Source organism: Colletotrichum godetiae, assembly GCF_030913485.1.
Source record: "Colletotrichum godetiae strain CBS 193.32 chromosome Unknown BDP55scaffold_15, whole genome shotgun sequence".
Lineage (NCBI taxonomy): Eukaryota > Fungi > Ascomycota > Sordariomycetes > Glomerellales > Glomerellaceae > Colletotrichum > Colletotrichum godetiae.
In genome coordinates this window covers 776688-802674 of record NW_026851263.1, presented here as the reverse complement: position 1 = coordinate 802674, position 25987 = coordinate 776688, and the positions used below count along the sequence as shown (strand labels likewise).

The 25987-nt window shown below is 51.8% G+C and overlaps 11 protein-coding genes across 11 annotated transcripts; 7 read left to right on the top strand and 4 right to left on the bottom strand.

Moving 5' to 3' along the window:
• Positions 1-323: 323 nt before the first annotated feature.
• BDP55DRAFT_549451 (uncharacterized protein) lies at positions 324-1523 on the top strand (the record flags this gene model as incomplete). Its single annotated transcript, XM_060568930.1, has 3 exons — positions 324-344; positions 418-861; positions 948-1523. The coding sequence occupies 3 exons, from the start codon at positions 324-326 to the stop codon at positions 1521-1523; spliced, it is 1041 nt and encodes a 346-aa protein (XP_060431244.1).
• Positions 1524-2381: 858 nt separating this feature from the next.
• BDP55DRAFT_549372 (protein-L-isoaspartate O-methyltransferase) lies at positions 2382-3214 on the top strand (the record flags this gene model as incomplete). The annotated part of the gene is made up of 3 exons (XM_060568922.1): positions 2382-2483; positions 2546-3024; positions 3076-3214. The coding sequence occupies 3 exons, from the start codon at positions 2382-2384 to the stop codon at positions 3212-3214; spliced, it is 720 nt and encodes a 239-aa protein (XP_060431243.1).
• Positions 3215-3415: 201 nt separating this feature from the next.
• On the top strand, positions 3416-4422 carry BDP55DRAFT_767415 (heterokaryon incompatibility protein-domain-containing protein; the record flags this gene model as incomplete). The annotated part of the gene is made up of 1 exon (XM_060580989.1): positions 3416-4422. The coding sequence occupies exon 1, from the start codon at positions 3610-3612 to the stop codon at positions 4420-4422; it is 813 nt and encodes a 270-aa protein (XP_060431242.1). The 5' UTR covers positions 3416-3609.
• Positions 4423-5720: 1298 nt separating this feature from the next.
• Positions 5721-7323, bottom strand: BDP55DRAFT_549709 (uncharacterized protein; the record flags this gene model as incomplete). Its single annotated transcript, XM_060568954.1, has 2 exons — positions 5721-6695; positions 6760-7323. 2 exons carry the CDS (start codon positions 7321-7323, stop codon positions 5721-5723), a joined length of 1539 nt encoding a protein of 512 aa, XP_060431241.1.
• A 1942-nt stretch (positions 7324-9265) lies between these two features.
• On the top strand, positions 9266-10009 carry BDP55DRAFT_727468 (uncharacterized protein; the record flags this gene model as incomplete). The annotated part of the gene is made up of 1 exon (XM_060579312.1): positions 9266-10009. One exon carries the CDS (start codon positions 9266-9268, stop codon positions 10007-10009), a length of 744 nt encoding a protein of 247 aa, XP_060431240.1.
• Positions 10010-10169: 160 nt separating this feature from the next.
• BDP55DRAFT_703318 (Alpha/Beta hydrolase protein) lies at positions 10170-11271 on the bottom strand. Its single transcript, XM_060577959.1, has 2 exons — positions 10911-11271; positions 10170-10865 (listed from the first exon to the last, which is right to left on the bottom strand). Exons 1-2 carry the CDS (start codon positions 11215-11217, stop codon positions 10327-10329), a joined length of 846 nt encoding a protein of 281 aa, XP_060431239.1. The 5' UTR covers positions 11218-11271; the 3' UTR covers positions 10170-10326.
• Positions 11272-13065: 1794 nt separating this feature from the next.
• On the bottom strand, positions 13066-14248 carry BDP55DRAFT_580161 (short-chain dehydrogenase). The gene is made up of 2 exons (XM_060570811.1): positions 13822-14248; positions 13066-13755 (listed from the first exon to the last, which is right to left on the bottom strand). Exons 1-2 carry the CDS (start codon positions 14105-14107, stop codon positions 13223-13225), a joined length of 819 nt encoding a protein of 272 aa, XP_060431238.1. The 5' UTR covers positions 14108-14248; the 3' UTR covers positions 13066-13222.
• Positions 14249-14843: 595 nt separating this feature from the next.
• Positions 14844-15764, top strand: BDP55DRAFT_549733 (NmrA-like family protein; the record flags this gene model as incomplete). Its single annotated transcript, XM_060568956.1, has 1 exon — positions 14844-15764. The coding sequence occupies one exon, from the start codon at positions 14844-14846 to the stop codon at positions 15762-15764; it is 921 nt and encodes a 306-aa protein (XP_060431237.1).
• A 161-nt stretch (positions 15765-15925) lies between these two features.
• Positions 15926-16693, bottom strand: BDP55DRAFT_630733 (haloacid dehalogenase; the record flags this gene model as incomplete). Its single annotated transcript, XM_060572190.1, has 1 exon — positions 15926-16693. The coding sequence occupies one exon, from the start codon at positions 16691-16693 to the stop codon at positions 15926-15928; it is 768 nt and encodes a 255-aa protein (XP_060431236.1).
• A 307-nt stretch (positions 16694-17000) lies between these two features.
• Positions 17001-19126, top strand: BDP55DRAFT_714367 (uncharacterized protein; the record flags this gene model as incomplete). Its single annotated transcript, XM_060578269.1, has 6 exons — positions 17001-17168; positions 17258-17572; positions 17633-17757; positions 17843-18026; positions 18159-18360; positions 18503-19126. The coding sequence occupies exons 2-6, from the start codon at positions 17409-17411 to the stop codon at positions 19124-19126; spliced, it is 1299 nt and encodes a 432-aa protein (XP_060431235.1). The 5' UTR covers positions 17001-17168; positions 17258-17408.
• Positions 19127-22319: 3193 nt separating this feature from the next.
• Positions 22320-23562, top strand: BDP55DRAFT_740829 (pectate lyase F; the record flags this gene model as incomplete). Its single annotated transcript, XM_060580429.1, has 6 exons — positions 22320-22524; positions 22585-22736; positions 22797-22908; positions 22980-22989; positions 23046-23076; positions 23146-23562. 6 exons carry the CDS (start codon positions 22320-22322, stop codon positions 23344-23346), a joined length of 711 nt encoding a protein of 236 aa, XP_060431234.1. The 3' UTR covers positions 23347-23562.
• Between the last annotated feature and the right edge of the window lie 2425 nt (positions 23563-25987).

Below are 25987 nucleotides of genomic sequence, written 5' to 3'. Positions count from 1 at the left end.
TCTTCCTCCGAACCAACACCCTTTTTTTCTTCAGCACAACAACACCATCGTCGTTCCTTTTTGTCGCCTTACCCCTCCGATTCTTCCTACGATCCTCGCGAAACCTTTTTTCGCCTTTTTTCCTTCGGTCTCTCGCATTGTCCCTTCCGAATAGCCGCCTCCGTATTCCCGATTTCCCCTACCCCCAACGACTTCTCCCCCAACTACTACACAGCGCTAGCCGTCTTCTAGCCCAGTGGCGAAAGGGGGCGCTCCGAGTCCTACGGTTTCAAGACAACGAAAAAAGAGAGAGCAAACAAAAACATCACACAGCATTCGTCAAGATGGCTGGACGATATGAGCGGGTATGTTGTGTTCCAAAGCTGCCGCATTTTGTACCCATTTTTGCATTCGACCGCTTACATGTATTCTTTGCAGGTAAACGTCCAAGACGAGGACGATTTCAACAGCCCCAACTCCGCACCGCCAAGTCACGCGCAAACAGTGCCAAACTCTCCGCCACCGTCCTTCCACTCGAGAGCATCGTCGCGCGACCGTGCCGCCCACGGGGTGGACTCCACGCTCGCCGACGCATTCGATACCGATGGCGACGAAAGCGATGACGACGCCGACGACAGGCAAAGACTAGTCCGCGCCGACTCCACCCTGACCTCCCGCGACCCATCACGCACCGCTTCCTCCGAGTCAAGACCCCAGCCGGATAGGCAGGTCACCCAGCTTCCTCCCACCACTGCATCCGCAGCCGGCGGACCTACGACGCCGTTCCGCATCTATGGCAGCGGTATTCAGAATGAGGGTGTCTTTTCCAACCTGACGGCGAAGCCCGAGCGGGGAGGCGAGACGAAGGAGGAGCAACCTCCAGTACGTGCAATCCACCGCTTCCACACTTTGCGTGGTGGCGGACGGCACAACTCGCCCGAGAATATGCTGTACTGACCAGTCTCTAGACATACGAGCAAGCCGCTGCCGATGCGGCACCCCCCTACTGGGAGACGACTATTTTGGCGCCAGGCCTCGGTGGACCCGATGAAGTCTACATTGACGGAATGCCCGTTGGGTCTCTGTTCAGTTTTGTCTGGAACGGCATGATTTCCATGTCCTTCCAGGTTGTCGGCTTCATCCTCACATACCTCCTCCACTCGACTCACGCCGCCAAGAACGGCTCACGCGCCGGCCTGGGCATTACGTTAATCCAATACGGTTTCTATATGAAGGGCACGACGGAAGGCGACCACCCGCCCAAGATGAACGGCCAAGACGGATATGCGGCACCGCCGGACCCGAACTCGCACAACTTCGACCCCAACGCGGTAACGGGAGAGGGCGGCGGCGGTGTGTCGGACATTACCGGACAAGAGTGGATTGCGTACATTTTAATGGTTGTCGGATGGTTCGTCCTCATTAGGTCTGTCAGCGACTACCTCAAGGCACGGCGCCACGAGCAACTTGTTTTGCAGAGCCCCGACCGTGGACTGCCTGTGCCCATAATTGCCGATGGCGAGTCATCCGAGAGAGTGGTATAGCATTGGCGTTATCGTGTGTCACAGCGTGACGAAGCGCAGTTGGCTTCTTTCTTTTTTAAACGTGATTATTTATTGGTCTGGGCCACGAGTCTACGACATTTGGCATCTCGCGCCGTTTCTTTGCGTCGTCAAGTGGGTTATGGGTGTTTTAGGGAATCGGGAATGGGAGCAGGTTAATCTACATAGGAAGCACAACAGCAGCTTTCATTCTTGGTATCAATACTGAGGCTCTCTTGAGTACATTATATGAGGTCTTGCCGTTCGTGCTCTAGTGCAAACCATGACAATGGAATGCCACCCGTCCAGACAAGAGCGGAATGATGCTCATCAGATTCAGATTCCACAGATCGGAAGAGGCATCTTTTAGTGCTTGCAGCGGGATGATCCGCCTGGCGGGGTCGAGAGTTTGGGAGCTCTCACTTGCCCGGGCAGCCTGAATTCCCTGGATCGCTTATCGACAAGGTTCGAGAGCGCGGGGGATCAACCCACCTCCACCACACTTGTGCCGAGAAAGGCGCTGTAGCTTTAGCTATAGCGCTGCGTCATGCTGCTGATGGAATGGAACTGAATCACTGGGCCTTTGGGCTGGGATAATCATATTTGACCTTCCATTTGCAACGCACTCCCGTCATCCCTGTCTCTTCTACAACATCTTTCCGCATGTCCTTTACATAGAGGACTCTTCGCTTCTGTTATCAGACATAGCAAATCAACACCCCGTCACTTAGTCCCAGCAGAGCGTTCGCCAAAACGAATACCAGACACCATCCGGTCCGGAGAGCTCTCAAGCTCGTCCCGAGCTCAACACGACGACAGACCACTCGCTTTCTACACCAGACCCCCGCCCTCAACTTCAAGATGGCCTGGCGAAGCTCCGGCGCGACAAACAAGGATCTGGTCGAAAACATGTGGCGGCATGGCCTCATCAAAGACCAACGGGTCAAGGACGCCTTTCTCAAGGTACCTGATCCTCTTCTACAGTCATCACCACAACGCCAGGAGCAATATATCTGACCTGCTAGGTTGACCGGGCACACTACGCTCCCGTTGCGCCATACGAAGACTCACCCCAGTCCATAGGCCACAAGGCCACCATCTCAGCACCTCACATGCACGCCAGCGCGACCGAGTCTCTCCTCCAGCACATCCTGCCCTCCGAAAGAAGGCCCGCACCACGGGTGCTGGATGTTGGCTCCGGATCGGGGTACCTGACGCACCTCCTTGCCGAGCTCGTGGGGGATAAAGGGCTCGTTGTCGGGCTGGAGCATATCCAGGCACTTAAAGACATGGGTGAGACCAACATGGCTAAGAGTGCCGAGGGGAGGGCACTGCTAGACAGTGGCAAGGTCAAGTTCCGGGTTGGTGATGGACGGAAAGGCTGGATGGAGGCCCCGCGGGACGGAGAGACGGCCGAGGCTACGGGGTGGGATGCGATTCACGTTGGTGCTGCTGCAGTGGAGCTTCACCAGGAGTTGGTGGATCAGCTACGGGCGCCTGGGAGGTGAGTTGGTCCGGCGTCGTGATCTGGCAAAATGATGCTGACTTGAGACAGGATGTTTATCCCCGTCGAGGACGATAATGGTTATGACCAGTATGTTTGGGCCATTGACAAGAAGGAGGATGGATCTGTTGTGAAGGAGAAGTTATTTGGGGTTCGATATGTGCCACTGACCGACGCTCCCAAGGCGTGACTTGACGATACCAGGCTAATATACACCGTTTATATGCGATATACGACATGAACAATGATACTGGACATTTTTTTCATCTCGCGTGCCAGGAACATTAGGTTCTCAAAAAAGATGTAGACTTACACTGCGCCCATCACACATTGACCGACGCACGACTCATTCAGCTAACAGAGTACGAATAGCTTAGGTGTTTTGGCGGGCGTTGACCCTGGCATGGTATCGAAAGGTACCGGGGTTATTCTAATGGATCCAAAAGAGAGTTGATCTGCCCAAGGCCTGCGGGGATCTAGGCTGCATTAGCGGCTGCGAGAAAAACCACCGGGAACGACCAGCAACATGCCTTCACCTCCTCAACGGCCAAGCCATATCTTGTGTAGCACAGACACGGAGTGACGATGAGGCTCTTGGAAACAGTCCAAGGGTCACAACCGCTCGGAGACTTTGTAGTATTCGAAGGAGACAATGCGCCGGACTATGCCATTCTCTCCCATACGTGGGGGACAGAGGAGGTTACGCTGCAAGATGTGCGCGATGCTCAAAAGGACATCACACTGATGTCCGGATATCCCAAGATCACGGGAGCCTGCCGGCTTGCCCAGAGTCAGGGGTACGACTACATCTGGATCGATACGTGCTGCATCGATAAGACGAGCAGTGCTGAATTGTCCGAGGCAATCAACTCCATGTTCAACTGGTACGAGCAGGCCAGTGTTTGCTACGTCTACCTCTCTGACTTGGACTACACGATATACCAGCAGCCCGGGATGGTTGCTCCGTTGCAACTGGCTCTCCGCGAGTGCAGATGGTTCACCCGCGGCTGGACACTCCAGGAGCTCATCGCCCCCGACAATGTCGACTTTTATGATAAGAGCTGGCACCTCATCGGCTCCAAACTCGACGAATCACTCGGTCCCGCGCTGGCAACCGTGACGGGAATCAGCCTCGACATCCTAACCAAGACCATCCCCCTAGAATCGTCCAGCGTCGCCGAGCGCATGCACTGGGCCTCGTCGAGAGTCACGACACGGAAAGAGGACTTGGCTTATAGCCTGATGGGTATCTTTGGCGTCAACATGCCGCTTCTGTACGGCGAGGGGACGAAGGCCTTTGCGCGGCTACAGGAGGCTATCTTGCAGGACACGGGAGACCATTCCATCTTTGCGGTGGCACAGCAACTACGAGACGTCTACGCAGGAGGCCGCATTTGACCAGCATATCCTCAGCGGCCTGCTTGCTCCGTCGCCAGTTGAGTTTTCGCAGTTTCAGTACCTTCGCCCGTTGCCGGCGTTTGGGACGACGGGGCAGCAGCCGATTCAGCTTACGAATCAGGGGATTAGGATATCCATGTACCTTGAGCCTGTGGACGATATTCAAGGTGGTGATGGTAGCGCGGCGGATGACTTTTATGCTGTGCTGGACTGTGCTATCCAAGGCGAGAATGGGGACCAGTGTCCGCGGATTATGCTGAGGAAGTTATCGGGGAACCAATATGCCCGGGTCCGGACGGGGAGTGTGTGCACGGTCATTCCGGCGCCGGATTCGACGAGGCCAGCACGGGGTAGCTACAAGACTGTTTTCGTGAAGCGGAATCCCGTGTACGTTCTACCTGATATATCGGTCCTCAAGGCGGGTTGGAAGGTGGGTGGGATTCGAGAGGCGTATCAGGTTGTTGATTCGTATCCTACTGGACCGTGGGTGCCGAGCTTGGGTATTATAAGGACGGGGAACCCCTATTTTGAGCCGGTGCTTGCAGGGTTGCGGTTTGAGTCGCCGACGAACGCGCGAATTCAGGTCGATGTTGTTGTCGGGTGGAGGAGGGCTGATGGGGAGTGGAGGTTGTGGTGTCATGCTTGTGAGACGCAGGTTGATTTGGGGGTTGATATGCTATGGAGGGATACGCAGTTTGCTGTTTCTGGTGGGTTGGATCACTTCGTAGACATGGATATGGAGGTTAAGGTCAAGGTTGGGGAAACTGGTAAACGGAGTTGGAAGAGTAGGGGGGTTGCTCAGGTAAAGAGACACGAGGTTACTGTGCGTGTGAGGTTGATCGAGGTTGATAGGCTTGGGAGGAAGGGGGTGAGGATCGAGTGTTGTGCGCCATTGCAGCCGCATGTTCCTGGGTATCAGAAGGCGGGGCTTTTGCCGTGGGATGAATATGATTGACTGACCATGTACTTTGGATGCATGATCGTGATGCTGTAGTGAGATATCGGGGTTCACGCGTGGTAATAGTATGCGTACTGGAACTGTCTAGGCTCGGATCAGATATGATGGCGTCTATTACCGCGAGACCAGCATCATGCAGACATGCTGGAAGTCACCAAAGTAATAGGAGACGCAATAGGTAAGAGAAGAGGAAGAATATTTGGATACAAATGTTGTAAAGTGACAAAACACGAGGGCAGGTTCCCAGACCATCCACTCCTCAACCACGTCGCGAAAAGGACGCACGCAGCCTACCCATCCAGTACCAACCACAAAACGCCCCATAAATCATGACATTATATCAAATCTGGTTCTGTTCTTCCTCCTTTACCGCATCCGCCTGCCTCGAGTCCATCACTCCGCTGAGGAACGTGTATGCCAAGACGACATTGCCAATCTGCGGCATGTGCTTGATACTCAAAAAGGCCTGGCCGTGATCCATGCCCGCCAGGTACATGAGTTCCAGCTCCCCCTTCCCGCTCCACCTCTCGGGCGTCGTCGCCCACTCGGGCTTGTCGTGCCGCGTGTAGTTGAGATCGCCAAAGTAGACGTAGCTTGCCACGGCGTCCGGGTCTGTGACACAGTCTTCGCCGCCGAGGACGACGGTCGTACGCTTCCCTTGTAACTGTGGCGTCCAAAGGATGAAGTCCTGCCAGCGGAACCGGCGGGCGAGGGTGTGCGCGACCATGGGATCTGTGGCGACGAACCAGATTTCCCATTCGTTGCCCCATTTCGGTGTCCGCCGTGTGAAGTTGTAGGCCACGGCGGGAAGGTGGAGGAGAAGTGATACGGGGTCAATGAGCACGATGGAATTGATCTTTGCCGCGATGTCGGGTCTTTGTAGCAGCGGGGATACAAAGAGCGTGCCGAAGGAGTTTCCAACAAAGACAAAGTCGTTGTAGTTTTGCTGCTTGATAATGGCGTCTATGCCATCGACGAGCTCTTTGGTTGTCTGTAGAGGGGGGCAGATACGCGAGGAGACGGGGAGAATCTCGATACACAGCACACCGACGTCCTTGGGGATGCTCCAAAGCCATAGTAGATACGGAAGCATGCCGACGCCAACGCCATGCATGAAGAGGATCGGACGCTGGGTCTCTGACGTATGCGGGCGGCAAAAGTAGCTCAGCTTCGGGTCGGCGGACTCGTTGGGCGAGAAGAGGGTCATGAGCCGCCATGGGAAGACGGAGAAGAAGGTGTTGCGTGGTTGACGGTAGAACTTGAAGCCTCTGATGAAAAGGACGAGGGTTGCAAAGAAGTCGAGGGTGCCAGTAGTCTTTGGACATTTTAGTCTTGTACCTAGGATAGTGGGAGGATATTGTCAGCTGCACATCACTTACAATGTAATACATTAGGCTCCGGTGGGTGATTGTGATGGAATCAAAACTTAGGCGCATCGGGGTCGCGTCTCCGAAGCCTTTCTTGATGTTGATTCCGGCCCGCTCTTCAGTTTCCGCAATGTACTCCTCGAGTTCATCGTCATGTTCCTGTGGGTTGCCCTGCTTGTCGAACAATGCCCACATCAACCAGTCCTTCACATTCTCCCTGCGAATATCGCCGACCTGGGCGTTGCAGTGCCATTTTCGGATATATTGCTCGACATCTGGCGCGTGATCCAGCCCCTGGTAAAAGAACCGCCGGCGTTCTTCCTGGTTCAGAGGCTCTGGCTGGAGGCCGGGTTTCTGTAGACGGCGGCGATATGGCACGAACCAGGCAAAATAAAAGATGATTTCGATGGCGCCCACGACTTCGATTAGGATGGATACGGGGTGAGCGATACCGGGAACACCAGCGAGGGCGAAGATAAACCAAAAGTAGAGGAAGCAGAGGAATCCGAGGTACTGGAAGTATATTACCATGGACCTCACGAGGATGAGTTCCGGAACTGACTTTCCCACGAGCATTGTTGGATATAGGGACGTTGAATGGCGCTAGTGTCTAGTTGCGGAAAGGAGAGAGCTCTCTGCGATCTGTCAGAGTCCCTTGGCGTTGACGACGTCTGTCAAGGCTAAGACAACATGACCGTGCAGTGGCATGCTGCGATCTTAATATTACGGACAGTTCGAACCGATAACTTTGGGACCCGCGTCAGAGATCTACGAAACGGCATGGGACGGGCCTGTAACATCGATCTGGCCGAGGGTGGTTCCTTTGGCTTTGTCTACGCTTGTGATTTGAAAGACCACTGGTAAGGGCTACAAACATGCTCAATCGCACAGAACTTTCCAGGTGCGTTCCTTGTCGTCCGGGCACTGCCTTGGAGCCTTGGACTGTGGAAAGGCAGAATGCGAATGAAAGTTGGGTAATGGAATCGGACGAAACTCAAACCGAAGCGACATGGTGCCATCTTCCAGCTGGCGGATTAGTCGTGCGGACTCTCTGGGGCATCTCTGCGAGCTGAGCCCCCTCTCCTGGGTTGTAGGTAGTCAAGTGTTCAACGCTCCCACCAGTGCCCTACCGAAACGTCACAGTCTGTGCTGTTAAGTTGGGTTGGGGAAGTGAGCTGCGAGATGCTGCAGGGACATGCTTGTCTCGATGATGGATAGCGTGGTCATTGGAGATCAGGGAGTGATCGGTGGGCTCGAAGCCAATTGCCGGATCTAGTTGGGTACGATGCATTCGCGTGAGGGATGTGACGAGGGTTTGCTGGTTAAGTGTGAGCCGGGGACAGAGGACGGACGTAGCAAGTCGGGTCGACATGTGCCATCTCGAGTCGTATAGGTGTTGTATCGCGAAGACGAGAAGAAGTTCATGTCCCGTCAAAAGTGCACGGATTAGAGAATACACTCTGGTAGTTGAAATCAGAGTTGATCAAGTGAGGTCAGTCAGCCAGGAAGACCGAGATGTGAATAGACGTAGATTCGAACACGACGGTCCGTGTTGGTGAACTATGACCACGCTTTGAAAAGTGTATCGAACATGGCAAACTTGACGGGCTTCATATTATGAGGCGCAGGGTTTCGGTGATGGAGACGGAGAGAGTGAGAGGGCGATGTTCAAGGTTGACGATAGGATGCGAGTGCCGTGGTCCTGGGAATTCTCTCGAACCGGATTTGGAATGCGAATCGACCCGCTGCCTTCCCACACCAGACGGCCATGCCATTCCGCCTCTAACCTGTTATGACACTAGCGTCAAGCCACCAAGTTGAATCCCGTGCTGTGACCCACTACGTACCTTAGGACCCATACTGACTCCGATAAGAGAGAACGTGGCTCGACCCACTATGACTATCAGAGCATCCCGACTGGACGCCACCAGAGCGAGCAGAGGAACATTCCAACCGTATTCCAGCCCTGTGGGTGCCCATGGATGGGCAGTTGCTGCCTCTTGAGGGTCCCTTGGTAGTTCTTTCCCATCCAAAAACAAGCATCGTGGCGGCCGGGCTCGAATCCATTGAGCTTTGCCGCTCACCAGCATGTAAGCCATACACACATACACGGTGATTCGGCCTAACTACGCACTTTACCAGCTCCGTGTGGCTTGCGGACTTTGTATCGCAATCGTGGCCTTTCATCTTTCCAAGCGGTTTTCAAGCAGTCTTCTAGTAGGATAAAAGGTCATGTAGTCCTCGCTTTCCAAGTGGAATATGGAGACTTGTTCATCATTCTAAGCCACTACTCTCAGCTCTCAACAGATCAGCCTCGCCTTCTAGATCAAAAACCATCTCCTTTCATTTCTTGCCGAACCCAAACACTGCAGTGGGTACGATCTACCGACAACCCACTTGTCCCCGTCCGCCATCCCGCACTCGGTCTCACCTCTCGCATCCGTACTCGGTCCCGTCCCGAGACTCGCCCCATTACATTCCTACACGGTACGGATACACCAAGGACCGCACACCGGCCATGTCCGCAAAGACCATTCTTTTTCTCGGAGCCACAGGCGGCTGCGGCCTCTCAGCTCTTCGCCGCTCCCTTGACGCCGGCTTCACGTGTATCGCCCTATGCCGCACCCCGTCCAAGCTGACCGCCGTCCTCCCCTCCGAAAAGTACCCCAACCTCCGCATCGAACAAGGCAACGCCCACGACCCCGACGTGATTGCCCGATGTGTCGTATCGCCCCTTGACGCAACCCGCTTCGTCGGCGCCGTCGTCTCCTCCATCGGCGCCTGGTTCGAGCTGCGCAAGATGAACCTCGAGGACGTCAACGTCTGCGAAAAGGGAATGCTCGTCTTGCTCGACGCCATCAAGAAGTTGCGCACTGAAAAGGGTGTTGCTGGACGACCGCGCGTCATTGGGCTCAGCAGCACTGGTATCTCCAGGTTTGGGAGAGACACGCCTCTCCTTATTCAGCCTCTTTACAAGGGCCTCTTGCACACCCCGCACATGGACAAGAAGGCCATGGAGGAACTTGTCTTTGCGAGTGGTGAAGCCTGGACGGTGGTGCGCGCGAGCTTCTTGACTAACGGAAAGGAGCAGCCCGCAGGTACGGTCCGGGTAGGCACCGAGGATCCCGTCAAGGGTGTCGAGGAGCTGGCTATTGGGTATAGCATTGCCCGCGAAGATGTTGGCAAGTGGATGTTTGAGAACATTTTGCAAAAGGATGGGGACGACAAATATGTTGCCAAAGTTGCTACCGTCACCTACTGATCGCTAGCAGGTTGTTGTTTTGCTTTTCACCACGTTTCTGCTTGGCCTCACATAGACATCTCCTTTCAATACCCTTGTTTGGTAGAATGGTTTGCTTTGTTACTCATAGTTCTTGATTGCCGATTGATTACCGATTACCCATAATATCATGTTTGATGCAATACTTCCTGCTCCCGACCGTATGCTGGTTCCGCTTTGAAAAGGCCTGGAGCATGTCGCTGTTCGCTGGTCTCCAATCAAGACCTTTCTGCTCTCGCCCCCCTACAAAATCAGATATCTTCCTTACCAGACTACTGTTCAACCTCCTTGGAGTCATCTTACGTAGACTCGCCTTCCGTAGAGCCATCTTCCGTGGAGCCCATATTGCGCATGAGGAAGGAAACGAGATGATCTATGCTTTCGGGCTCAGTGAACCAGTTGCCGCCATATTGATACTCGTGCCACTCGACTTCTTTCATGCCTATGTTACGCAAGGCCCTATATAGGGCCCTTCCGTTCTTCACCGGAACCACTTCGTCGTTGAGGGCGTGAGCAAGGAAGATGGGCGTGTGTGCCATCTGGTAGTCCGCATCACCACACTTTATTTTCCAAATGCCATTGCCGCCACCAAGACCTGCTGGGACTTCGAAAGGTGCTAGACCGGGGTACGCCCAGCTAGCGTAGCCAAAGAGACCAGCAAAGCTTCCACACCCGTGCAGGTGGGTCGCGACGACTGCTGCGAATCCCTGGCTGATACCGCCCAGGAAGATGTTGTCAAATGGAACGTAGTCGGCTTCCTCGTTAATAAATTCGTTGATGTAGTCGATGCTCTCGCACAGGCCCGGTTCCTGCAGTTCCGGATACACGTTCGGGTTCTCTGTAGACTAAATATCAAACCATTGGTTTAAGTCTGCTTTGAAACGGTCTGATGGGGAAGATGGTGCGGTAGGGAAGACCCATTTGAAAGTTGGGAACAGTTCTCGGAGGGTTCGAGGGGGTAATGGTCGCGCTGGGATATCGTCCAGGGGGTCGTTTGGTTGCTCAGGACCATCGGCTGGATGAGCCAAGACGGCCAAGATGCGTGCCAGGTCTTGGGAGACTTCGCATTCAAGGAACTCTTCCGCAAACTCTTCGCCGTTGCTGCCTCTGCCGTGAAGGATGATGACGGTGTGGGTGTGCTCGTGGCCCTCAACAGGATCAAGGTAGACACCTTCCGTGGCGGGTGACATTGTATATGTGTTGGCAATGATACCTTTTGAACAAATGTTGACCAAAAGTTGAGTGGTGAACGTCCAGGTTGGCTGAGGGTTCGCTGAAGGTTCGCTGAAGATTTGAAAGTGGTCCCCTAATTGCCTTTTACTACGTGCCTTCCTCCGCCGGAAGTGCACCTGCCTCAGTGTGTTTCCGGGGCACTTCCTGCCATCCTAAGCTCAAGGTACCTTAAGGAAGATGCTGCTTAGGTACCTACCCGATGGGACTCAACAAGGAAAGTGCCTTGTCGTGCGTTTACTTTAAACATTGAGGATTAAAATAAAGATGTCATAGAAATTTGAACCAAGTTAGATACTGATACTTGAACAGCGAGCATTCAAAAAGGGCGAGATAATGTCTGGATGGACTCTCTTTTCAGAAGTGATTTTCGAAGACCATTACAGTGGCCCTGAGGCATGCGCTGTCAGCCTGTTACATGCTAATGGCCGTTTTAGCACGAAAGACGGAGAGTTCATTCTCTCATCCGAAACACTAAAGACACTGAAGCAATGCTGCCCAACTTGGTAGACAACTCCTTCGATCTGTAATCTCACCCGTACCGCCCCGACTACGACAGATACTGTCACGATGATGACTCTTGGAAGGACCCGGAGCCCTTGATGCCTATTCCTGAAGACTTGAAGTACAGTATTACCGACTTCAACGTCTTCTCCAGCCTGAAGGGGCTTCACCTGACCGGGCTCCAAGGGCTTCTCCCAAAGTGGATAGAAACGATAGCCCGTATCCTGAGTTCCTCACCGATTCTTACTGATCTGAGCCTATCCCTTTCTCGAGCGACGGCAAAAACCTCTTACACGTTAGACGACCGTGATCCAATTTATGATTTTCTCATGGATCTGGGAAATGACCATAGAGATCTCGGTCACGCTCCGCTTCGCCTCAAAGCTCTCAAATTGTACCATTCCGTCCTGCTTTGCCTGGGTGAGGCCTAGACGTATGACTACCTCAAAAAGTTGACCGACTTGAACTATCTGCAAGAACTTTGACTCTTCAAACAGAGTGTCATCATGCGTTGGAATTGCCTGTCAGAGACTCCGCCGCTCGCATATGACGCCATTGACCCGAGCACAATGCCCAACCTCCGTCAACTCACCGTCAGGGGATGGTGCGTAGACACAGGTCACGGTTTTGAAGAGCTTACTTCCGAATGCGTCAGCCGACTCAGTGCCCGTCTGGACCCTCAGACATTCCTTTGCTTGGGTAATCACTCGAGGGAACTTGATGACAGGCTTAATCATCCGGAGGCCCTGAGTGCTAAAGAGCTCATCCTACCCCAGAATTGGATTGAAGACGGTATAGATGCACCTAAAAACTACGACATGTTCAAAATCCTCGAACCCTGCCACTGAATCACCTCCCTCGGCTTGACTATCGACACCACGATGGCCCCGTACAGCCTGATCGACATGCTTGCGAGAATGAAGGGCTTGAGAAAGCTTTCGATAGACTGTGCCAAGTTCAGAATCAACGTAGGGAATCCGGAGGACCCTGTTCAGAGAGTTAAGAAAGTGGGATACCTCAAGCCCGAGATCGTCGCTGCAAAGTGCAAGCAGTTGACCTACATGAGACTGCACGGACACGGCACTAAGATATGGCGACCGTCAGAGGGAACGGCATACTTTGAGTATCTTAGACAGGAAGGGAATACTGTCATTGGTGCTTGCTTCCGCAAAGACAGTCCAGAAGATAACATTTGGGTCCCTGAAAAAAAATGGATAGCGACTACGTCGAGCCGTCGCGACCGCTGTAGCGGGTGGAAAGGATTGTAGATCACTTCATGCTTGCTTGGACAAAAATCAATGGCAAGTGATGGAATCAACATCGGAAATTCGGTGTATTGTTGGTGTACTGGATATCACGTCAAGCCTTTCCTAGATTTCTCTCAGAAGAAGCCCTGTTCGTTATCTATGGCTACTTATGTTCTCAGCCTCTTGGTATCAGTCTTCCTTCCTGCCTTCCTGACTACCAAGGCTGGATACCATCCTTGTTCACAACCTTGCCAACATCAGCATCCCGTTCACCCTCAACAACCTGTCTAATCAGCCTGCCTCCCTGGCTCGGTTCACCTGCACCCATCTTCTTCAGCAAATCCGGATTTCCACCCAGCCCCGTAGCTAAGAAACCGGGGGAGATGCACCAAACCTTGACTCCGTCTGCCTTGAGAAGCCAATGCCAGTTCTGCATGACCATGTTTAACGCAGCTTTGCTAGATCGGTATCCGGCCTGAGGAGTAAAGGGTTTGGGCCAACCGCCAGCCGTGACGGTCCCGGGTTGGAATGGGAGAAGGCCGGTGCTTTCGATGCCGTTCAGAGTGGATAATCCGCTGGTGACAAAGAGAAGGCGGGGATCGGAGGATTGGATGAGGAGAGGGGCAAAGACGTGGGTTATGACGTGGGTTCCGGATGTGTTGACGTCGTATGACTTATTCATGTTCTGGCGAATGGCTTTGATGTCCTCGGGGTTGTAGTTATGAGGTCCAAAATCATGAGAGGCGCCTACAAAGGCCGGTTGTTAGGCTTGGTCAGAGTGGCCATGGGGTCTTGTGCTGGATGAAAACTTACCAGCATTATTAACGAGAACATCGAGCAGTCCGTGCTTCTCCTTGACACTGTTGAAAGCACTGAGGATTGAATCATCATCTGCCACATCCACCTGAATGACCTCCAGAGAGCTTGACGTGGACGCAAATTCCTTCGTGAGTTCGGCTACTGCAGATTCGCCTTTTTCGATGGACCTGGATCCAATAATGATGTGATACGCCTTGTCGGATTGTAGCAGGGCCTTGACTGTTTCATAGCCGATGCCGGTGTTGGCTCCGGTGATGAGAATGATGCGTTTGGAAGACATGGCTGACTACTTAAGATGACTTGGTCTATGGATATATAGACATTGTATGGAGAGCAATAGTTTGATTCAAAAACAGCATGCATCCAGTCCTTTTATTCCTCCGCACGGCGGCAAGTTTCTAGCCTGAGACAGCTTCAGCCCTAGGCACCGCGCCCGGAGTTAAGCTTGATGGAGAGTTCGATACGACAGATGGCTAGATTGCGGGGAAATTATATGAAAATAGGCGCCAAGAACCCTTTGTGCTCCTTGAGAACATACTATTAAAACGCGAAGTCGCGAGGACATAGATGCCAACTTTGGTGATCTTTGACTACGTCCTCCGGCCCGGCGTGAATGGATCTTACGTTGCCCGGAGCCGGGAGGGACCCAACCTGGACATCTTTAACCCCGCCATGGCCTTTGATGAGTGGTTACAACGAGCACTAACAGAAGCGAACGGCCATTGCTAAGAATCGCGATAACCTTCTCTCTTCGGAAGATACAGTGGATGTTCTGTTCGATGTCCCGCCTAGACCGTCCCTCTACGGACCCCACCCCGACGGCAGACTGAAGGACTCGGTAAGCCATCCCGAACGCTGCTGGATGACGTGAGTCAGTGCTCAAGTCGCCTAATGCCCTCGAGCTGTGAATTTGAATACCTTTGGTGAAGTCAAAGTATCATAGACGAAACCAACAAAGGAACGCTCATTTTCTCTGGATTTAACAACGCAAGGATAAACACAAGACACTGCTCATCATGGCACCAAAATCTGTCCTTCTCGTCGGCGCCAATGGCACGCTAGGCGCTAAAATTCTAGACTCCCTGGTGGCCGCCAAATCCTTCAAGCTCAGCACCCTGAAGCGCGCCGGCTCCAAAAGCACCATCTCGTACCCCGCCGACCAAGTGCAGGTCATCGAAGTCGACAACGACCTCTCCTACGAAGGTCTCAAGAAGGCCTTTACAGGTCAAGAAGTCGTCATCGTCAGCTTCCGCCTGCGCGACCTCGATCAGCACCTGCGCATTGCTGAGGCGGCGTCGGCCGCAGGCGTGAAGCACTTTATGCCCGCCGACTTCGGCAGCATCGACGCCGATAACCCCCGCGCGAGGGAGCTCATCCCGCTGTACCGCTGGAAACGCGCCGTACGTCAAAAGGCGCAGGAGCTGGCTGACAAGAACCCCGATTTCGCGTGGACGGGTATCGTCTGCGGTCACTTTTTCGACTGGGGTGTCAAGGAAGGCTTCTTGCACGCGTACCTCGATACCAAGAAGATCGATGTAATTGACGGCGGTGATATTAAGGCCTCTGTTGCGACGCTGCCGAGAGTTGGGGAGGCCGTTGTGCGTATTCTCAACTTGGGAGTTACCGAGGTGACGAAGAATAAGACGCTTTTCATTCAGAGCTTTTGCATCACACAGAATGAGCTGCTTCAAAGTTTGGAGAAGGCGACGGGAGCAAAGTGGACTGTCAACAAGGTCGAGTCTGAGAGATTTATTGCGGAACACAAGGTGAAGGCCGATGCTGGTGACGCTGAGGCGATTGAGGACCTTGTCTTTGCTGTTGGGCAGTTAGATGCAAACTGGACAAAGCGCGATGACTTTGCCATGAAGACTTTGGAGCTGGAGGATGAGGATTTGGACACTGTTATCGCAGATGTTGTCGCAAACCCAACAGTTTAAAAACTATCACCTTTGCTAGCGAAGACCGACATATTGCCTTAGCTACACTGATTAGATTTCTGATTCTTCACATGGTCTTTTCTAAGTATGGAGGAAGGTAGCACTGGATGATGTGCAGTACCGTTCAAGCGAGACTCTGAAATTCATGTCTGAATCCAGATTCACAAGCTATCGACAGCCTTGGGAAGCTCTATCATATCGTCCAAGAATACATCAAACTCGGACCGAACCTGTTCCATATCCTCATCTACATCATCAGTCCATCGATGAACATAGATCGTCCTAAGCCCGACCTTTTGTGCACCTCGCAGATCATACGCGTGCGCCGCAACCAGCACCACTTCCTCGGGCCTGAGCTTAACAAGCTGCAACGCCTTTTCATACGCAACGGGGCTAGGCTTGTAAACACCCAAAAGCTGACTGGAGAAGAGCATGTTGAAGCTGAGCCCTGAAAACCGAACGAGATCCAGCTGCAGGCGAGTTGTGCCGTTGGCATGCACAAATACTTCAAGGCCGAGATCGTTCCGCAGGCTCTCGATGGCCTTTGAGACTTCTGGCCAGGCAGGTTGCGAGTGCCATGCTTTGATCAACCCCGTCCTGATCTCGGCGTTGAAGTGGCTGGCGTATACGGGCCACTGGTTCAAAAGGTTGTCGAGGACCCGCGCAAACGTAATGTCAATGTCCTCAGGCTCAAGACCTTGCGCATGCCGGTTTGCGTTCTCGATGAAATATTGTCTGCGCCATTCAAGGGCGAACTTGGACGCTTCGGCTTCTGGAATTGTCGCGGGTAAGGCTTTGACTACACTGGCATGCCAGTTCAGGCAAGTTCCCATGAAGTCGAAGAAGACTGCCTTGATCTTTGTAGGTTGCTGAGATATGATGATCGGTAGGAATTCGTTGAGGTACCCTCGGGGGTAGTGGGAAGCCATGGGCGGAAAACAAGCTTTGCTTGGTAGGAATCCTGAGAAATGGAGTCTTCAGAACCCGGTCACTTTTAAGAGCGACAAAGCTGACTTTATTCCAGAGTTTTGATTATTAATTCGAGGTCGTCTTGGGACTTTGGAAGGGCGTATTTTAGCGCATTAATGCTCCGACATGTTGTGCCTATTTACATGATTGGATCCTGTCAGCATGATCAGGTAAGCAAATCTGGATGACGTGATTTCCCTGGCCAAAGCAAATCAGCCATTTAGGATTGCAATATTCCAAACACATGAGAAGCGTATCAATAGTCTTCTATATTATCTCTGAACATATGCAGTGGGTTGCCGTTGGTTCCAACACATATGTCTGTTTACATCTCTTTTCTAAAATATGGAACCCAGGTGCCTTACTTCCTATTAAGTCTTGGAAATATGTCAAAGATGTGAAGGAAAGACTAAAACAATCATATCACTAGGACAGGTGAGTTGATTATCTGTTGAGGATTAATAGAAAATACCATCAGTTGACCTCACTTGACATGTCCAAACTGTACGAATAACGACCACTAGGGTAGAGGCTTATTACTCGCCAGAGCTTGAAGCCCGACCTCAAAGCTGCGTGGGGGCAGACTTGCATGGAATCCGTTGGGCACAAATCTTTGGCTGACGCTTACACGACCTCGACTTACATGCATACTTTACACCTCTCATCGCCCGCAGCATGTCCAAAGTACAAGATATGCGGGGTAAACGCCAATTAGACAGAGACACTGGTTTTCTACGTCCAATTGAAGCTTTACTTGCTTTAGTGCCTAAGGTCGCCTATGCGGATACACATTTTGGTGTGCCAAATGAAGGCAACCAGGAACAGCCTCGTCCGCTCGAGTGAGGAGGCGAGCACAAATCTGACAACCACCCCGCTCCTGATGCCGTGAGGTTTTGCAGCCCAAACGCACTCCTCGGTTCTTCCAAAGTCACATCACATTCAATGGATCCATTTACAGCACTCGGTTTAGCGGCCGCCATCATACAATTCGTTGAGTTTGGAGCGAAGCTGGTTTCCAGCAGCCGTGAGATATACGTATCCGCCGATGGGCGCACGAAGGAGCACGAGACCCTGGATGAGATATGCTTAGACCTACGTTTTCTACTTAGTGGACAACATTGACCATGCCGTCGACCTACCGAGACAGAGGATCGACGAAGAGGTGGCACTGCGGAAGCTTGCGGAAAAAATGCAGGAACACAGCTTTGGAGCTGCAGAGCCTTCTGAAGAGCTTGTACTGCACGCCTGGCGGCCGGGTTGCGAGTTTAAAACAAGCCTTGAGGGCAGCTTGGGGTAAGCGCAAAGTCGACGATGTAGAGGCGAGGCTCAGGGAGTATCGGCAGGAGCTCATGACACATCTTGTCGCTATCACGAGGTGGGCACATGTCTTTACCTTTTCATCAAAAGTTACTTACAGCGGTATAGCAACCAGCAGTCGAGCGTGCTGCGCGAGCTTAGAACGCTGAAAGAAGCCACTCTATCGATGCAATCGAATTACTCAGGGAAGCTCGAAGAAATATCTGCAGCTATCCAGAGCATCACATACAAGTCTTCTATCTCGAACGAGTCTCCATCAGACGCCAGTGTCTCTTCTCACCACGACTCCCATCAACTGCACGAGAAGCTCGTAAATCTAACCACCAGTGCAAGAGACTTTTCCTTTCAACCGACATTTCTTCGGGGATTGTACCTTTCATCGATGCCGGCTCGTTACCATGGCATAGCTGAGGCACATCAGAAGACACTCAACTGAATGTTTGGCCGTACAGGCTTGCGGCGAGCGGCAGCAGTTCACATCAGCAATCTCACAGACTTGGCTCGAGTTAGGCAAGGGAATTTGTTGGATATCTGACAAAGCAGGCTCCGGCAAGTCTACTCTCATGAAGCATCTGGGAAATCACTCGCGCACAGCGGAGCTTCTCTCCGCATGGGCTGAGCCCCAGGAGTGCATCGTCGCGAGCCATTACTTTTGGAGCGTCGGTACGCGGCTGCAAAAGTCTATCAACGGGCTGCTGAGATCACTGCTTGACGAGATTTTCCGCCAAATGCCTGACCTAATCGACCAAATCGTGCCCGAGGGGCCTGGTCAAAACGTGTACCGTCTCCAATCGGGCGAGAATGGCCGGGACTGGCCAATCTTCCAGCTGGAACGAATAGTGTACCAAATGGTCGATTGCGACAAGTTGGCCTTGCGCTTCTTCTTTTTTGTCGACGGGCTGGATGAGTACGACGGGGACCATCCAAAACTGATCCTGATCCCTTCCCGGCTTGCGTCGTCGCCAAATGTGAAGCTATGTGTTTCAAGCCGGCCGTGGAATGTGTTTGAAGATGCTTATGGCAAGACGAGCTTGTGGAAATTAGCCCTCCAAGATTTGACTCAGAACGACATCTGACGCTACACAGAGAGTATGCTCAAAGAACATCCTAATTGGGGAGAATACTCGAAAGCCGAACACACTCTTGTGAAAGAGATGACCAAAAAGGCCCAGGGAGTATTTTATGGGTGTTTCTGGTCGTCCGTTCCGTCCACGAAAGTGTAACCAACGGCGATGGTGTGTCAACCCTACGACGACGAATAAGCCAGCTTCCCCAGGATCTCGAGACATTTTTCAAGCAAATTCTCAACTCCATCGACCCATTTTACCACCCCCAAATGGCGCAGACATTCCACATCGCACTGCAGGCCAGAGAACTACTTAACATTATGCTGTGTTCCCTGACAGACTTTTGCACGCAGGATCTCTCGCAGGTCTTACGTCTTCCCGTTGAACCAGTGGACAAACACGATGTCTTCACCAGGCGGAAGCAAATGATTCGCCGACTCGACGGCCGCAGCAAGGGCCTGCTTGAAATTCAAGCTGACCATACCGCGAGCGATTACCTGGGTCCGCGAGTGACCTTTCTTCACCGCAACTTTCGTGATTTTCTCCTCACAAAAGAAATGGCCGAATTCCTCGCTGAGAGCCTCTCGGAATTTAAACCGAATACATTTTTGTTTTCCAGAGCGTACGTTGCACTCATAAAGTCTATGCCCGTTCGAAAAGAACACTTCCAGCGTTCTGGGGTGCTTTCTCAGGCACTGAAAGAAGCCTTCTTTTACGCCTACCAGGCCGAGGCGGAATCGGGCTCATCAGAATCCGAGTTGGTCGATGATATCCGCTACGTTGTGGAGGAAATGGCCGACTCTCTCAATGCCGAGATTCCATGGAGGCCAGACTGCTTCGCCGAATTCGCCATTTCCCGAGGATTGACTCAGTATCTCTCGCAATACCGGGAATGTAGCCCTGGAGCTCGAGACATCATAAACGGTGCTTTCTTGAGAGAGGCAATCATGGAAAGCCTCAAACCCATCAATGAAACCAGCCCGGATCTCACCCAAGTCGTATCCTTGTTCCTCCGCCGGGGCTCAAATCCTCATCAGGGCGCCTGGGCACAGTAAGTTGTGAGAGAGACATGGAATAGTCTAGCCAGGGCCAATAACTACGCGGGCCTGATGTTCCAAACACCTCAGATTGGCCATCATGAAATAGGAATAGCCATGTCGCTAGGGTACGGGGTACATACCAGATGGAACCTAAAGACTTTTTCACCAATAAGAAAGGCTCTATATGGGGTGATTGGTTGGATATTCTCAGTGTGTCCATGGCAGCAGAGCATGGGATGGACTACATATGGGCCACCAGGCAAAAACGGATTCCGTATCACCTCATCAGCCACGGCGCCGAGGTGAACGAAACATCAGCCACAGGCACCAGATGGGGTAAGTTTGTGGATGGACTATATCATCTGTCCAAGCAGCCGTTGGAGAAGAGAGTATCACACGTGTACGTCAGCATGTTGAGAAAGCTATTACAGCAAGGCGCGATTGAAATGCGCCATATCAAGGAAGCACTATATCCAAGGTCTTCTTCGCAAACATCCGCAAGATGACTGCTTCTCTGAGAATTCAAGAGCTGAGACGGAATGCACTGGCCGAGGGGCCGGAGGATCGAGTTAATACGTCTCTAGCCCAACTTGAACTACTAGCACACGTGGCAACGATTCTCATCCAGCACAGAGCTCACCCCTCATGTATAATTAATTAGCGTTACTGAACTTCATCGAGTCCTTTCTCGGCGGCTGGCACAGCCCATTCAAGACTTATGGGAGGCGAGACTTGCTGAGATTGCAGCAGAACCAGGGTTCGTCAGAATGGCTCTTGGTTGGGTTTGGTGGCCCTGGTCCTGAGCATATGACAATGACTGGACCAAAGGAAACTCGAAGTACGATGCTTGATTTGGTATCAAAGGTAACCATGTCAAGTGGAATCAAAGGGCTTGTCAGTACCGTATGTGTAGGAACGTCATCACCACAAATGAATTGGATGACTTAGTTGATGTAGTGACCGTCTGAAAAGGGTTTGGTTGCAAACACTGTGAAGTCGCCTGGTCTTAATGGAGGCGACTTGCGCGACATTTGATTCCGGCCTTCATACTCTCAACGGGAGAAGGCTTGGCCGCTCAGCAGCCGACGCCAATTTTTCAATTCCATAGGCCCGCTGTTGGTGCAACCAATATCTGCCGGCACTTATCAACCCCGAGCGGAGTGCATGAAACAAGCGCCACAGTTGGGAAACATTAGGCTCATGGCTCCATGTCGGATGGCATTCAGTGATAGATGACAAGAAGGAGCCCGCACCTTGCAGATAACTTGCTTCACCTGACTGGGTACACTATGCAAGTCTTCGGGCGCCACAATACAATATTGGCAGTCCAGGCGAACATGCCCTTGCTTGGAAATGGTAGCCCAGTCACCAAAAGCCACTGAATGGAGGGGTTCCTGAATGCCACGACGGGGTGCGGTGACATGCCCGCGATACGGCCCCAGTAAAGGGCTCCGAACGGAACAGCTTTTGAGAAGCTCTGACTGGGGGAATCTGCAGGACCGGGGACCCGGACCGGGGCGCACGGTAGTGGACAATTTCTCCGTCCACATGGTTGTTCTTGGCACTATCAAGCAGATAGTGTGACCTTTGATCAAATGGCATGGCAGGATTCTGATTAGATCTTGGCAACGCAAGTTGAATGCTCTATAATACCACACTGAAACAAGGGCCAGCGGCTGCAAACTGCCATTGAAGGGGAAATAGCTCCAGAGTCCTTCCTATTTCGCATCCGCTCCTTTGGCTTACCCCCTCAGCCATATCTCTGTGCCTTGAAATCACAACAGTTGCCCGTGGAGTTGTGAACATGATTGGATCGCCTATAGAATCTCCTGTTCCTAATGACTGTGGTTTTTCCTCAGCGTAGGATTCGGACAGTATGTTGGATCCCGTTTGTGAGGCTTCGAGGAGTCAGAATCCTTCACGGTAAGTCCACCAATCGAGGATGCATGATATCTTAAGCTTGTATCTTTGTCTTGACTCGGACTCTGTGAGGATTGAAAAAGAAGAACCGGCTTGATTTTCTATATAACGAGAGTTCATCGTCCGATGTTGTCATTTCTAGTAGAGTCTTAAAACCTTCACTAAGCAAGAGCATTCCATCTAGGACACCATCGGCTATATTCCCACCTTCCAGCATTGTGATCAACTAGGTTTTAGCCATCATGTACTTCTCCAGGGCTGGCATCGTGGCTTTGCTAGCGGCCGTACCCAGCACTCTCGCCTGTCTCGGATATGAGGGCGGTGTTCCCACTGCAACTTCTACGAAGACCAACAGCAAGTACATTGAGGTTCCCGCTGGCACTGTTTACGACGGTGGCTGGGCTAGATTCGACCGTGGGTCTGGTGCTTGCACCAGTGGTGAAGGAGGTAAGTTATCTATGCCATGGCAAGCCTGAGTTGGAATCGGGAACTGATAGAACCGCATAGGTGACGCTGATGCTGTCTTCATTCTCCGAAAGGGTGCAACTCTGAAGAATGCCATTATTGGCAAGAACCAGAAGGAGGGAGTTCACTGCGACGGTGCTTGCACTCTCGAGTTTGTGTGGTTCGAGGATGTCTGCGAGGATGCCATCACTGTTGTAAGTGCCCAACAACTGAAAAGCCTTCTCTATCACTAGCCTAGTTGACACCCAATGTAGAAAAATGACAAGGCTGGCGACCACACCTGGATCATTGGCGGCGGTGCCTACAAGGCCAGCGACAAGATTGTTCAACATAACGGTTGCGGCACTGTGAACATCATCAACTTCTGTGAGTTATCATAAAACAACGCTATTTTTATTTGCTGAAAATATGTCGCTAACCACACTCTTGACACGCAGACGCGAATGAGTGAGTTGTTTCTATGTACCATGATGAAAGTTAGAACTAAACTAATAACGAACTAGCTACGGCAAGGTCTACCGCTCTTGCGGCAACGTAAGTCATTGCTTCCACTTCCCCAAGATTTAGGAGATCGCTCATGCTGACCCGCCTTCTCCAAATTAGTGCAGCAGCCAGTGCAAGCGCAACGTGTACGTCGAGGGCACGACCGCCTACAACGGTGGCGAAGTGGTTGGAATCAACTCCAACTACGGCGACACCGCCACCCTCAAGAACGTCTGCACCGACGCCAAGGTCCCGTGCCAGATGTACAACGGGTGTGCCGGTGGCTGCGAGCCCACCAAGTCAGGTGTTTGCTCCGGATAAGATACCTCTACGATCTACCGCAAGCCGCACGGCATCGTCGAGAGTCCACACGGGTCTCTTAGACAAACCACCAACCCTGGACCGTATTTTCTTCTCAAACCAGAACTTTTGGCCAGAAATTCTTGTATATATCATCTCACATTGCGGCCTATGGTCGCTACGCACATATTTAGCTTGATGTTGAATGAGGAACGACCATCTCTGCCGATCTTGATTAAGTAACACAGCTGAACGACTGAATAAAATGAGAACCTCGAGAACTTTGAGGTCTATCCATCTATTTTACATGTGGCTTCTCAAAGGCCCTCGGCACGGTAATCATCTGACCTCAATCGACGCGAGGAGAGTCATGTCGGTTCCAGTTTTGTGATTAAGAAAGTCAACGTTACCCATGCAAAGAAGTGAAACTACGTCACTGTCTCGTCCATCTGATATCTTGGTGGTTCTAAGTCATGTCCGCCTCTACCGGCCATCGATACCGTTTGAACTGTTTAGTTGTCCGCCTCGAAGCAGCAATGGGACCAATCAAAGCTTAAGGCGGTAACAGCCAAGTCACAACGTCAATGTGTGACCGATCAATTCTAAATTGGAGCAGGCACAAGGTATCAAGTATCCCTATCATTAGCCTCTGAGGAAAGGTCGTAAGGTTGGGAGTGCTGGACTTGCTACAGCTCTTCAACCCCGAGAAAATATGATGTGGCTGTCTAATAGCATTGGGCTCAGAGAAACGTGGTATCCTCAGCTTCCCCTATTGGCATGATACTAATCAGGCCAGCATATTGGATGATGTCCCTAAAGCTTCATCTCATGCGCTGAACCATACGTAACTCAAATGGCTCGGACGAATCGTTCTCTTAAACAAAGCCTTTTTGATTTTAGGGTTTCGAGATGCTTGGGACACCGGATCTGATCTGGACCTATCGGCTGTTGCCGAAAAACAAGATGAACGAACCTCTTTGTCCAGAACCTCACTGGCCATATTGCTGTCAGGTGATTACGGTTCAGGCACCTTTCAAGCAGCATCAAGCGGGCGAGCCAAAATGATGACATGGGCGACGGATTATATGGCGATAGCCGCTGTTTCTCATGTGTAAAAGACCATCGTCATATGGAGAGCGAGCAATTGCACTCATTACAATCTTCATCGGTCTCATCATACACGTCTTCATCAACTTTATTATCAGTCTCGTTATCAACCCCATTACAAATCTCATCATATACAGGACTCAAGCGCCGTATCACTTAGACCCACTTAGAACTTCTACTCCAAAAATCCATCCAAGTCAACCTTCCCGTCACTACTGTAACTTTCATCATGGCGAATCAGACAACCGATACGCAAAAGCTTCATGGTTCTACTAGACTAAAGACTTGGAACAAAAGCTTCAAGACTTTGGCACACTCGAAGAAAAGCCTTCCGATTGAGAAACTCGGGCAACGCCAGGAAGCCGCGATCAAGAAAGAAGCAAAAACACTGGAAAAGGTCAAAGCAAAGCAGGCCAGAGCGGAAGCTCGTGAGGCTAAGCGGAAAGAACACAGTGTCACCTATAAGCATTCAAATTCGATTTATAGTGACATGATGCAGCGAAATGCGAACTACAATGCGATGTTGATGATGATGATGACTTCATTCGACGCTGGCGGGGGTGGAGGTGATGGAGGTGAATGTTGCGGCAGTGGGTGTCATTGCGACTAGTTGAAGTCTCAAGGGCTAAATTTGTCCTCGAGAAATGTAGAAACCATGGCGGAGCTTGTGTTAAGGCTGTGGTTTTGCCGCCGCATCTAAATCTCTTTCAATGTTACCTTGAAATTCTATGATCACAACGTTTTTACAGAGCCTAGAATGTACATATCTTCTTTATCGTGCCTGGTTTCTTCTCTCACGGCTTTCCAGCGGAAGCTGCTAAACCAAGCAGCGAGCGAATCCGACAAACGGGTGACCATCTTCTCTACAACTGAGTCAGTTCTGGCACCTTCACGATACTCTCAGTCAATATGAGTGACTAAGGGCTGGAACGCCAGATGCCTTCGAGTCATCATCAGCCACATGCATACCTCTGGACCTTGGTATCATCAAACCTCACACGTAGGCGCCTTATGTGAGACTACGCAAAGAAGATCTCGTCGGAAATCCTGGACTAGGAATCTTTCAGAGACGAGCTCCCATAATCAGGATCAATGCAAGTGTGGATGTAGACTCGTGGAGTAAGGTACCCGATTCCTGAACATCAGAGGATCACAGCAGGTCTAAACATCTACTTGACTTGTCAATCTTCTGCGTATGTTCCTACGAGCGAGTGTCTACTTGGTGAGGAACAACTTTCTGGCAAGGCTCCGAGACTTTCCAGGCCGTGAGAAAATAACTCACACTTCATTTGGCCTGATGATAACATCGCGCAGCTTCGGCCCGAGCGCTACCTGGTGACAGGAACTTAAAGTCAAGGTTCGGACGAGTGGCGGGGCAGCGACTTGCCTAAATAGTAGCGTCGGGTGCAATTTGATTCGAGCGCGTGGTAAGTTCACCTCGGTACATCATTTCTGCGATGTCACGAACAGCTCCCCCCTGCTCGAATCACCCAGCCATCGTCTGCTTCCAACTTTCTTCCCCCTACCCAGCAATCCATTGCCGATAAATACGAGA

Bases quoted from the DNA above. Each gene is read 5' to 3' on its own strand.
- BDP55DRAFT_703318 (XM_060577959.1), bottom strand. From the start codon at position 11,217: ATGTCACCCGCCACGGAAGGTGTCTACCTTGATCCTGTTGAGGGCCAC. The intron at 10,866-10,910 runs GTTTCAAAGCAG...TTTAGTCTACAG, and splicing joins ACCATCTTCCCCATCAGACC to AGAACCCGAACGTGTATCCG.
- BDP55DRAFT_580161 (XM_060570811.1), bottom strand. From the start codon at position 14,107: ATGTCTTCCAAACGCATCATTCTCATCACCGGAGCCAACACCGGCATC. The intron at 13,756-13,821 runs GTAAGTTTTCAT...CGGCCTTTGTAG, and splicing joins TGTTCTCGTTAATAATGCTG to GCGCCTCTCATGATTTTGGA.